General features: G+C 38.0%; 1 protein-coding gene across 2 annotated transcripts in view; it reads right to left on the bottom strand.

Annotated features, from left to right (window-relative positions):
* LOC100847574 (ATP-binding cassette sub-family C member 4) overlaps positions 1–13,269 on the bottom strand; it is a 227,330-nt gene that overhangs the window by 65,935 nt on the left and 148,126 nt on the right. For both annotated transcript variants that reach the window (XM_059884455.1, XM_024989092.2), the window contains exons 24-26: positions 12,354–12,443; positions 6,047–6,219; positions 5,505–5,610 (exon numbers count right to left, since the gene is read on the bottom strand). In XM_059884455.1, coding sequence (XP_059740438.1) covers positions 5,505–5,610; positions 6,047–6,219; positions 12,354–12,443 — 369 coding nt within the window. The remainder of the gene's footprint in view (positions 1–5,504; positions 5,611–6,046; positions 6,220–12,353; positions 12,444–13,269) is intronic.

The following is a 13,269-nucleotide window of genomic DNA, read 5'->3' as shown; positions in this document are numbered from 1 at the left end:
AACTCAATGTACATGAATTTGAGCAAACTGTGGGAGACAGTGAAGGACAGGGAAGCCTGGCATGCTACAGTCCATGGGCTGGCAGTCAGACACAACTGAGTGACTGCACAACCACAAAAGCACTTGGCAATATATGACTCTAGGGACAACACTGTTGATTACGCCCTTCATCAGTATCTATCACTTACCCAGGCACTCCCCTAGGCTGGCTCCCTGCCCTCTCGAACATTAGGCTTTACAGCTCATTAACTTATGTCCTCAAAGCTTTTGGAACAGATAATCACTTGCATTTTGGAAAGGAAACTCGGAGATATTGCAGGTTCAGTTTCAGAAAACCACAATGAAGTAAATATCACAATAAAGAGTCACATAAATTTCCTGGTTTCCCAGAGCATAAAGAAGTTAAGTTTATAACACACTGTAGCCTATCAAGTATGTAATAGCATTGTGACTGAAAAAAAAGCAATGTGCAGACCTTAATTTAAAAATATTTTACTGCTAAACAATGCTAAACATCATCTGAGCCTTCAGTAAGTTATAGTAGTAACATTAAAGTTCACTGGTCACAGATCACCATAAAATAGTAATGATAGTGAAAAACTTTGAAGTATTGTGAGAATTAGCAAAATGTGACACAGAGACTTGGGGTGAACAAATGTTGTTTTTAAAAAATGGCACCAATAGACTTACTTGACTTAGGGTTGTGACAAACATCCAATGTGTTAAAAAAAAAAAAAAAGTCGGTATCTGTGAAGTGCAGTAAAACAAGATATACCTATATTTCTTTTTACTTTTTTTTTAAACTGAAGTATAGCTGATTTATAATGTTTCAAGTATACAGCAAAGTGATTAAGCTGTACTTATATAAATATATAGAGACAGATTATATATATTTTTTCAGATTTTTATCTATTACAGGTTATTACAAGATATTGAAAATAGTTACTTGTGCTATAGAGTAGGTACTGTTGTTTATATGTAGTAGTGTGTATCTATTAATCCCAAATTCATAATTTATCCATCCCCCATATTCCTGTATTTCTAAATCAATCAAGAAAAACAGGTGCCTTGCAAGTCAAAGTTTTGAGAAAGAACAATGCTTATGGTGTTTTTGCTGATTGAAAGTCAACTGGTAATCCAAAGCTCTAGAAAATAATACAAGGTTTACACCTGGGTTGGGTGTAGAATAGAGGATGATTCTCCAGCCCTGAAGCTAGAGGATGCATGTCTCTTGTTTCTATTCCTACCAGAGAGTCATCAGCTGCAACCAGGTCAGACCAAGATGTAAATAAGTGGCCAGATTTACATCTCCTACTGGGATCTCCTTGTGACATCGCTGATACCTTGACCAGAGAGCCTTAAACTGAAGGTCTCCCAAAACAGAAGCAGGAAGGTCAGCTCCACAGTGAAGGGCAAAGTCACCATGGAAAACAAGGTCATCATCACAGGCTCCAAAGAGAACCCTTGTACTTCCCTTCTCTTCCCTCAGATACCACGTTCAGTCCATCACTTGGCTCCACTTCAGTGTCTATCCCAAATCCAGCCATCTCACCATCTCCACTGCAGGGACATTAGTCTAAGCCACCAACAGCTGAGAAAGGACACACTGTAAGAGACTGCATTTGGAGACCGAAAGACCATCAGTGTGGTTTTAGCTGTGAAGGAAGGCGGGGGAGCAGAGAGGGACAAAACTAGAAAGGTGGGGAAGGGCCGGGCTGTAAATTGTTTGTAAAACTAGGTTAAGGACTTGTTGAACATATTGACAAAGAGGGAAAAATCTGAGGTTACATCACCAACTCAATGGACATGAGTTTGAGTAAACTCCAGGAGTTGGTGATGGACAGGGAGGCCTGGCGTGCTACAGTCCATGGGATTGCAAAGAGTCGGACATGACTGAATGAACTGAACTGAACTGAACTGACTGGTAAGTAAAACATTAAACAAATGGACGTATTTTGATAATGGCAACAAAGATGATTGATTAAGGAGGTACTTGTGAACTAGACATTTACAACTATTGATCAAGTACTGATGGATAAAGATGTAGAACTAAGCAATTGATAGGTCTGCCAAATGCTGTCCTTTTTCACTGTTTCCTTAACCAATCATACATTCCAAAGTGAAAGTATTAGTTGCTCAGTTGTGTCCAACTCCTTGTGACCCCATGGACTGTAGCCTGCCAGGCTCTTCTGTCCATGGGATTTTCCAGGCAAGAACACTGGAGTGGGTTGCCATTCCCTTCTCTAGGGGATCTTCCTGACCCAGGGATCAAACCCAGGTCTCTTGCATTGCAGGCAGATTCTTTACCATCTGAGCTACCAGGGAGGCTACATTCCAAAGTGCCAGCATGTGTAAGAATTAGGTAGTAACAGGAAGCTGCTGCCATGAATGCTGTAATACCAAAACCCAAAAATACATCTTCAGGCTACATTTAGAAGCAAAGACTTATTCGCACCAGAGATCAAGTCATCTTTCTGTTGCTGTCTCTAAAGCTTCACTAAAGGTTTCAAAAGGGAAATTTCACAGCATCATTCATTCCTTGTGAAAGAAGTATGCCTTGGAGGGCAGTCTGCAAAATACAGTCTGAGATGTGAGAAGAACAAAGTGACAGGTAAAGAGTAGAAATAAAAGGTTACTTTTCCAATTAGCATTCAAGAACAAAAACAAAGGACTAAGGATGCTTGATGCTAAACAAAGTTGTTGGCATTTCAAAGTCACTGTCCTAAAATCTTGGAATGTCACCAGTTCCTTCACAAAATACTGAGATGTTTTAGTTCAGGTGACCAAACACACTGCTTGGAGCCTAGAGCATCCCTTTGGTTACAGATGCCCCACTTTTGTCGTTTGCCTCTCCAGAGCTCATTCCTAAGTATGACCAGCTCGGAGGAGTGAGGCCACAGGCACGGCCTCGGTGCTGACAGTCTGGTATCTACTCAGTGTCCCCACTGGTGATCCCACCTGACAATGCATGGGGAGTAGGGAGGAGGTGATATTCCAGGAACTGCTCAAGAAGTCAAAAGAGACAGCTCCATTATCCCTGTACATAAGGAAGTTTGAGTATTACTGACCATTTATTACTGATTATTACCTGTTTAGTATATACTGTTGGGAAAGATTGAAGGCAGGAGGAGAAGGGGATGACAGAGGATGAGATAGTTAGATGGCATCACCAATTCAATGGACATGAGTTTGGGTAAACTCTGGGAGTTGGTGATGGACAGGGAGGCCTGGTGTGCTGCGGTTCACAGGGTCGCAAAGAGTCGGACACAACTGAACTACTGGACTGAAATGAACTGTGTATATACTGACCTGTTTAGTATAAATCATTGAAATAAAAGTTAACTCTGCTGCCTCTTAAGCACTGTGCAAGCTTTCTTATCTATTTACTTCATCTCTAATCAGCAACACTGGATACTGCAGGATTTTGTGACAGTAGTTAGCATCTGTAATATGAGTAAGATCAGCTTGTTTCCACAGGCTGAGAATTAGCTTGAAAACAACTTGAATTCCTTAGGGCTTATTTGCAGCCAAAGATTTCTATTCGAGGAATGATTTTCCTTGTCATTTTATAAATTCACATCCTAAGATTTATTGAAATTCAGCAACAGAGGGAAAAGAAAAAGAGAGAGAGGTAGACAAAAGAGAGAAAAAAGGAAGGGAGGAAGGAGGGAAACAAAGCTAAGGAAGGAAATACTAAATTTCTGAGGAAGAAAGAACAAATCAAAATTGCATGAAAGATACTAGACAGATATCCAAACACCAAAGCTTAGAGCCTGCTCTGTGTGCTGAGTCCAGATTTACTATGTAAGAGACTTGCTAGTTGTTTATCTACAGTCTCTCAACACCGACATAACTTTCTTTCTACACTCTTTTGTGATGCAGAGGCTGGCTCTTTGCAAATCACATTTCAGAACCACTTTGCCCCTGATAGCTTATTTGGTAAAGAGTCCACCTGCAATGCAGGAGACCTCAGTTCAATTCCAGGGTTGGGAATATCCCCTGGTGAAGGGATACGCTACCCACTCCAGTATTCCTGGGCTTCCCTTGTGGCTCAGCTGGTAAAGAATCCACCTGCAATCCAGGAGACCTAGGTTCAATCCCTGGGTTGGGAAAGGAAAATCCCCTGGAGAAGGAAAAGGCTACCCTCTCTAATACTCTGACCTAGAGAAGTGACATGACTCAGTGATTTTCACTTTCACTTTTGGCCAACTGGCTCTTTGTTAGATCCTACCAGTAGGGAACACTAGAGGGAAGCACAGACCAAACAGACTATCTAGTTTCTGCTAATCCTGCAGCATCACCTCAGCAGTGGGACCTGACTCCAGATTCCGGGTTCTATTAGCATGTGGAGAACCAGCCCCATCTTGCTCCCCTACAAATATCACCAGCACCTGGGCAATGACTGCTCCATGGAGGTCTGAGCACCGACTCTTTAGGGCCTCTCCTCTTGAGTACTTGGGTCTGGAGATCTGTCCTAGGACACTGTAGCTGCCTGCTAAAATGATTAACCCTGTGTTTCTAACATTTCTAGCCCTTCAATTGCTATGTGACATATTTCCTTTATTAAGTGTTTTCTGTGAAAATACTTTGTTTTTCAAACCAGGCCCTTTCTTCTCATGGAATCCCTTCTGACAGCAACAGCTAAGAAATTCTTTAACTTTAGCCAACAGCCTCCCGGTAATCTAAATACTGCTGCTGCTGCTGCTGCTGCTGCTGCTGCTGCTGCTACTGCTAAGTCGCTTCAGTCGTGTCCGACTCTGTGCGACCCCATAGACGGCAGCCCACCAGGCTCCCACGTCCCTGGGATTCTTCAGGCAAGAACACTGGAGTGGGTTGCCATTTCCTTCTCCAATGCATGAAAGGGAAAAGTGAATGTGAAGTCGCTCAGTCGTGTCCGACTCCTAGCGACCCCATGGACTGTAGCCCACCAGGCTCCTCCGTCCATGGGATTTTCCAGGCAAGAGTACTGGAGTGGGGTGCCATTGCCTTCTCCGAATCTAAATAAAAGGCTATTAAAAAAAAAATCTGCCATGCTATGTGGCTTGTGGGATCTTAGTTCTCCAACCAGGGATCAAACCTTGGCCCTTAGCAGTGAGAGCATAAAGTCCTGATCACTGGACAGCCAGGGAATTCCCAGAGGTCTCATTTTTTGATTATGGGAATCTAAAAATAATGAAACAACTGTGGCATAGTAAAAATGACCATGTTCTACTACTCTGAAATATGGAGACTTATCTTGGATTTGGAATATTTTGATGGTTGGCTATCTTTAAGAAAAATGAGAGTGTAAATAAACTTTTAATATGAAAATATGAAATTATTGGATATATTATTTAATAGCACATACTGAAGATATAAGTAAGTACCCAAGTTATTTTCAGGAATGGAGAAAAATTAAGAGAAAGTTAACTTTTAGAGGTTCCTATAAAGTTTTACAAGGAAGGATATTTTGCAAAATTGAACGAAAATCAAAATAACTGAAACTCCACAGGTAAGGCTCTTACCATTATCTTGTCACTGTCAATAATGGTGCTCAATCTGTGTGTGATGGTTACCACAGTGCACTGGGCAAATTTCTCATGGATTGCTTTTTTTATTAACTCATCAGTTCTGGAATCAAAGAAGTTCAGTTTAGTTAGTAAAGACAGGAAAAGCAGACTTAAGACTTAAAAATATCATATATAATAATGACGTTTTTTAAAAATCCATGCTTTATGACTTAATCTTGTTTCTGAAAAACTATGTATAAAAAGTCTACATACAAATTTACCACTTTTCATAAAGCAATGGGAAATATTCTTCCCTTGAAAGCTTGAAATTAACAGAAGCTAGATTTAGGAATTTTGCTCTCTTAGGAAGTCTCCTAACAATATTAATACCATATAACATGCTTTAGTTTCTTTCTTTGTTTTCTAGAATTAATCTTATCAAGAGATATCTTTGAGACAAAGAGAACACTTGAAAACATTTTTAAGCATCATCGAGAATTTTCCATTTACCACATTTAAAATTCAGATTCAAGGTTTCATGGACCTCAGCCCCTTACCTTGGATCCACATTCGATGTGGCTTTGTCAATAATCAATATCTGATTTTTCTTGAGGATAACCCTGGCAAGACACACCAGTTGTTTCTGTCCAACACTCAAATTTGATCCTGTTTCTGCTAAGGCAGTATCCATTTTACCAGGAAGACCTTCGATGGTTTCTTTAAGTTGTACCTGTGGATACAAAAAGAAGAACATTTTCCTACACAAATTTCTGCTGAAGGAGATAAGCCTCATATGTTAGAGTTTTGACATCCTCAGGACTTCTTATGTATCTTACATGTATAGCCACCTGATGGGGAGAGCTCCTTCCAAGGAGAATTCACTGAGAAAGATGGTGGAGTCAACTCAGGACAGAAAGATCTCAGTGTCCCCTATCCCTGCCATAGGACATCCACCAGAAACCCCACCAGGGATTAATTAAGGAAGTCTCTCAAGAAATGAAGCTACTTCTCCCAATCTGATCTAAACAGAAAAGTTAAAAGGATCTTTACAGTTTTCCCAAAGTATATTTTGCCTAGGTGTTAGTACACTAAGGGAAAATTTTTTTTAAAAAAATTATTGTAGGAAGTATGGTTCTCTAAAGATATAATCTTATCAGTACTTTACCATTTTGGAAAAACTAAAGGTTTAAAAAAATACAAATTCAAACAATGACAAACTGTACCTCATATATTATTAAACCTGGAGCCTACTTTGGCTTTGGTTCCTTCCCAAATTTAATCCCATATCTGTTTTACCTGTCAACTGGATTTTCTTCAATATCATAAATGTTTTGCAGTGAGAAAACTCAGGAAAAACAGAACACAACATAACATCTTATTTCCCCCAGACCATGGGTATGGGTGGTGTTTATATTAATCTACTCTGAACAAATTGCAATCATTCTGTGTAATAGGCTCCAGTTTCAGAGAAACAGACATAGAGAACAGACCAGATCTATGGACATGTGGGGAGGAAAAGAAGGAGAAGGGGAGATGTATGGAGAGAGTAACATAGAAGTTTACAATACCATATGTAAAATAGATTGCCAATGGGAATTTGCCGTATGACTCAGGGACTTCAAAAAGGGGCTCTGGAACAGGCTGAAGGGTGGGTTGGGGAGGGACATGGGAGAGAGGTTCGGGAGGGAGGGGATATGAGTGTACCTATGGCTGATTCTTGTAGATATATGACAGAACACCACAAAATTCTGTAAAGCAATTATCCTTCAATAAAAAATCTTTTTAAATTGTAATCATAAGATTAAATAAAACAAACTTTTAACTGCCAGAGATAATCTGAAAGTCACTGGTTGGTAGGAGTCATGACTTCAACGAATATTTGTTTTGGAGAAATATTATGGGATAAGAACCAAACCCATACTATGCTTGAAGTTAAATAACAAAAAGTAAATATACTTCAGATTAAGAGACCAACAGATTGATGAGTGATGGCCAGTGAGCAGGGACCCAGAATTACAGCATCAAATAACAAAACACTAGGGGTGAAAGGGCAACATGGTATCCTAAATGCTGGAGTAGTTCTATGAACATGATCCTGAATTATGATGCTGATGGAGTTCAAGCTCAGAAAGAGGGAATTCTGATTTAGGATTAAGTATGGTATTGATATTTACAGAATCTAAAGGGTAAGATTTGGATTGTGATGCAAGTGCTCATGGTGAAAATTATAAAATGGAAGATGTCAGCTTAGTCAGCCCCTTTCCTCCATTACAAGGAAGAGGACTTAGTGTTCTATCCATGAAACAAATTCATACATCTGCACCCAGTGATGGGACTAATCCAAGGTGTGACAGCGGCAAAGCTTTTATCACTTTTCCTTCTGAGCTGACATTAGTAATCTTTGTACATCAAATTGGTCTTTCATAAGACTGATGTCTTAACTTTAAAGAAATAATCTCACACTTGCTCTCAATTTGGATATCTCATCACTAAGCTGTTTTTTTGTTTTGTTTTGTTTTGTTTTTTACTTTCCTTCAGGTTTTCCACTTTGGCCTACAAGGACTGAGGCTTTTGTGAGGTAGAATGTTTTCCAGTAAACACTGCTTTCTGAGACTGTGAGAATGAGACTAACATGAAGATGAAATAATAAATGTATGTACTTGCTAACATCGTCAGAGTATAAAATGAGTCAGTATGTGTAGAGTTTGTAGTGGTTGATACAAAGAAATCAACAGATACTGCCCATTATTAATAATGCTGTCAGCTGGCCTCTCTCATGTTCTGCTTTATTTTCTTGTTCACATGTATCAGCACTGAGAATTTATTACACATGCATTGACTGGTTTTCCATCTTCTCCACAAGAGTTTAAGCTAAATGGTAGAGACTTTATCAATTTTGATGACTCTGATGATCCTAGAATCTGCAACTACGCCTGTCTAAAGGTCTCTCAATAAATATTTGTTGGATGTATGAATGAAGCTATAAGTGCATCTTATCTTGTGACATCTGTTTCTATAAATTAGGAAACAAATCCATACAGATAATTTATATATACTACTATTTTCTTACTAAAAGGAAGTGTCAAAAAAATATATTCTTCTAACAATTAACTGGCTCCAAGATACCATAACATCATAATGTAACTGTGGAAGGCATTTTAAAAGGTATAATTTAAGGAAAACAGAGAGAATACTACTATTGAAAACTATATATCTCAGTATAAAATGCTTGAGATTGTTTTTGAGCTTGGGAAAGTAATAAGCTACAGCAAAACTGAAAGTAATAATCTGAATTTATAAGACAACCACTTCTATTATCATGATTTCAGAGTAACCTACTACATATACTGTATCTACTAGCTAGGTGCCAATGCCCCTCACAGGAGATTGTGAGATGTAAGATGGTCTCCATATTTTGTAGAACCTTCCCACTTTTCAAAAAGAAAGGCTGGTGTGGGCTGGAAGAGACACTGAAATGCAATCAACAGATGGAGAAGAGCTTTTACTAGAGCAGGACCAGCAGTAAAGGAAGTAAGTGGGGAGCCTGTTCACCTAAATACAAGGTCCTGGGAAATGGACATATGAGTTGTCTCCACAGCCAGGATTCAATCACGTGATTCCTGATGCACAGGCTGCTGACACCCAGATTTCTGAATCTTGGTTTCCTGTGTGATGAGACACACTTGTGTCCTAATAGAGATACTATCAACATCTAACATAACTGGGTTATTTCTTCACAGTTTTCATAAGGCACACCATCCTTAGTTGTCTATTCTAGGATTAAAGCTGTTTTCTTTTTTTAACAGAAGCAACATACTGCTGATTATTTTCAAGAGTTCTTGGTTGTTGTTGTTTTTTTTTTTTTTTTTTAACTGGAGGATAATTGTTTTATAATGTTGCAGTGGTCTCTTTGATACATCAATGTGAATCGGTCACTATTTTAAATATATATGTATGTATATTAAATATATATATATATATATATTCCTTTCTTTTCCAGAGTTTTATTTACCATGATTCCTTAACCTTTGAGAGATAAAGTGCTTCATCTTCAGGCACTACTCATGTTATATTGGTAGAGCTGCCCTTGCTTTTTAGGTGTCCCAATCAGCATTAATTTCTGATGAATTTTCCTCAATTTACAGTAAGCTATTTATCATTACATGAAAAAATTTATTTTCAGAATATCTTGAAAAAATAACTAAGATGAGATGGGCAGCATTCATAAAACTGTCTCCCTTCTGAGTGTCCAAATCAGTCAAGGAGGAAGGAGCAGACAGAACTAAGGATTTAAAAATAAATTTAAAAATCTTCTTTTACTTTTAACTGAAGTTCTTAAAGAAGAAAACGTAGTGGTGCCTCCTACTCTCAGGAAGACTCTGAGTTAGGGTTCACATTTTCCATTTGTTTGGCATCACTTATAAACCAATAACTGGGGGGTGTTAATCCACCTAAAAATTGATCTCTTTGCTTGAGTTATACTTTTAGACTGACAAATCATCTCATCACTCTGTTACTATAGGAAGTATTTCTTTATGACATTTGCATGTTTATCAATGAAAGATTTAGTGATATTCTAACAATTAGAATATCACATAAAAGTCATAAAGGAACAATTCCTAGAGAAATACAAAGATGGGATGATTCCTCCCTAAGAGATACCACTAAAGTAATAGGACCACTTCTGGAAGTGGCATATGGAAACCACAAACTTCACTTTGTGAAATAAACTCATGTTTATTTCTAGTTATAGAAATTTCCAAATGTACTTTCTTTAAAGGTAGATCTTAGTATTGTCTACCACTTCCAGTGCTTCATCATTATTAGAATTCAGAGGCCACTACATTTTATTTTGATTTTGACTCCTACAGATGAATTAAATATAAGCTAAAGCCAAGTTCTAAGATAGCTTTTCAAAGGATTTATCTCCCAATTAATGTTTCTTCACTGTCCATGGAACAATGTGTTCTAAAAGTCTATAGTAATTTTACTACTGGAGGATCTGTGAAGAGGGATCTCAGGCTTGGAAACAAATTGGAAAATAAGTTACCAATACTTCTAGTTTTTTGAAAGGTGTGTACTAATTTCATCATTAAATCTTTCCTCTGAGTCCAGTAGAAGTGGATCCTTCCATCTTTCTTTACATTTGATGGTTAACTTCTCTACATCTTCTCTCCTAGAATTTCACTGTAGAAAGACTCACTGACTTAAATCAAATTAGAGGCCCACTGCTTCTCAAGTAGAAGGTGAAGCAATCGACCTGATTTAAGAGCATAAAATCCTCACAGTTGCTGGAAAGCAGGGTGGGTGTGTGAGACTCAGTGCTGACATCCTTCAGAAACCAGAAATATTGGCAGGAGATTGCCAGGCCTTCAAGTCGGCTTGCTCACAGTCAAATTCATCTGTGTACTACAGATTTGAGAGCTACCCCTGAAAGGGTGACACTAAATGACAAAAAGTACCAATTCAAAACAACACTGTGTCATTGGGATTTGTGGGAATAAAACAAAAAACATTTTTGTTTTGAGAGAAATAAGCCATGCTTCTCTGAACTGAAGAGATCAATCAAACATTAAGTATTTATTAAGTGCTTACTTTTTAAAAGCAGAAGACTGAGCTAAGTCCTATGAGGGTTTAAAATCTGTCTATAGTTTAACAGTGGAGATACATTTTCTGCCAAGGGTAGCTTAGAATCAATTTACAAAACTGGGGCAAATGCAGAAAATAATTTATATTAAAATACACCAACTAACAACATCTTAACACTCAAAATCCATTTCATGAAATGGTGAGGAGATTCCAAGAAGTAGTCCAAAGGGAAACACTACACAAATAGAACATCTTCTAGAAATGAACTTAAAACTATAAAAAATGTCACAAAATCTCCAGGGTTCTGTTACTTGCATTTACTCTGCAGGATTAAAATAACAGTCAATATATAATTATTATCACATTCCAACTGTATAATTTACCCTTATAAACACTTATGAAACATCACACTATTTTAGTAGTATGATCTCATTTCTCTCTCAGTTAATAATGAAAAGCTATTATTGTGTTTACTTAGTAGATGTTCCCTAATATGTGAGCAGTAAAATGAATATTACAGGGTAATTAGGGTAATAAATTCACTAGGTAACCAATAGAATTTGAACCCACAATTTAAAAATCTAGTTTAGTGCTCTGCTATAGTTAAAGCTATGGTCTTCCCAGTGGTCACATATGGTTGTGAGAGCTGGACTGTAAGGAAAGTAGAGCACCAAAGAATCAATGTCTTCAAACTGTGGTACTAGAGAAGACTCCTTGGACAGCAAGGAGATCAAACCAGTCAATCTTAAGGGAAATCAACCCTGAATACTCATTGGAAGGACTGATGCTGAAGATGAAGCCCCAGTATTTTGGGCACATGATGCAAACAGCCAACTCATTAGAAAAGTCCCTGATGCTGGGAAAGACTGAGAGCAGAAGAGGGCATCAGAGAATGAGATGGCTGGAAGGCATCATTGATGCAATGGATATGAACTTGGACAAACTTTGGAAGATAGTGAAGGACAGGGAGGCCTAGCATGTTGGAGTCCATGAAGTCCCAAATAGTCAAACACGGCTTTGGAACTGAACACAACACAACACAAAGACAAGGTAATGTGTTTAGTTGCTTTGGATTCTAAGGGGAAAAGCTACAGTGGAAATATGATGCATTATATTCTTGCTTTTCATAAAAATCAATACACAGATCATCAATGTTCTGCTAGGAGGTAAACAAAATCAGTTACATGGATCAGCTCCCCTTTAATTGCCTGCAGTGCTGTAAATGTACACACACATATACTGATGCTAACAAACTAATAACATTTAATAAATTACCTCTTCTAAGGCATTCCACAGTTCCTTATCTGTATGTTCATTAAAAGGATCCAGATTTTTCCTCATTGTTCCCGTGAATAAAACAGGTTCCTAAATAACCCCAAATAGTAAATGTTATCAGTCAACTTTATCCATTTTATTCCAGTACTTACAGAATTAAAATGAACAAAATCAAAATTCACTGTAATCTTTAATAATAAGGTTGTAAATGCCCATTTACAAAAACAGTATCTCTAAAATAATTTTCAGTTGTATAAACTGTGCTGCAAAATATCCTCTGCACCATTGAACACTAACAAAAGAAAGTGCTGAGGTGTGTCACCTTAAGAAAAACCTGAAGAAGAGAAAGGAAGATTTGACTTTTTTAATGCTTCACTGGTAATACCTGCTTAATTTTTTAAAAAATGAGGATATAATTATTTGAGAAATTTTATACCAACAGCACTAGATCAATTGTCAATTCTGGTGTGATACTAGGAAATACCAAGAGCATGATTAGTTGAGGTTTGAAAGGGTTAATAGTCAGGCAGGTATGGAGGTCAGGGTCCCCAAAGATGGGGAGAAGGCAAAAAGGCACATTCCTTGGCATAGCAGGAGATTTCTCAAATCCTGTGTTGCTATGGGGACTATCTGAAACTTTCTCAAACCTCCAGCTAATATCTGCTCAGCAAAATTGTATATCTTGCTCAAGGAAATATCCTGTCTTAAGCTATGTTAATGAAACAATCTATCTTTCTTAGAAACCTGCTTTTCTTTAAAAACTAATGGCAGCTGCTATATGGATATAATTTATCTCACCCAGAGATACTTCAGTGGGAGACTGCTCCCCTCCTGCAGATGCTATCTCAGAATGTATGTTATTGGAGAGGAGCCTGGTGCAGTTCTATCAGCCAGCCTTGTGTTTCTCTTATCTATG

Source organism: Bos taurus, unplaced genomic scaffold (genome assembly GCF_002263795.3).
Source record: "Bos taurus isolate L1 Dominette 01449 registration number 42190680 breed Hereford unplaced genomic scaffold, ARS-UCD2.0 Leftover_ScbfJmS_2057, whole genome shotgun sequence".
Taxonomy (NCBI): domain Eukaryota; kingdom Metazoa; phylum Chordata; class Mammalia; order Artiodactyla; family Bovidae; genus Bos; species Bos taurus.
This window is presented reverse-complemented; position numbering and strand designations above follow the sequence as displayed.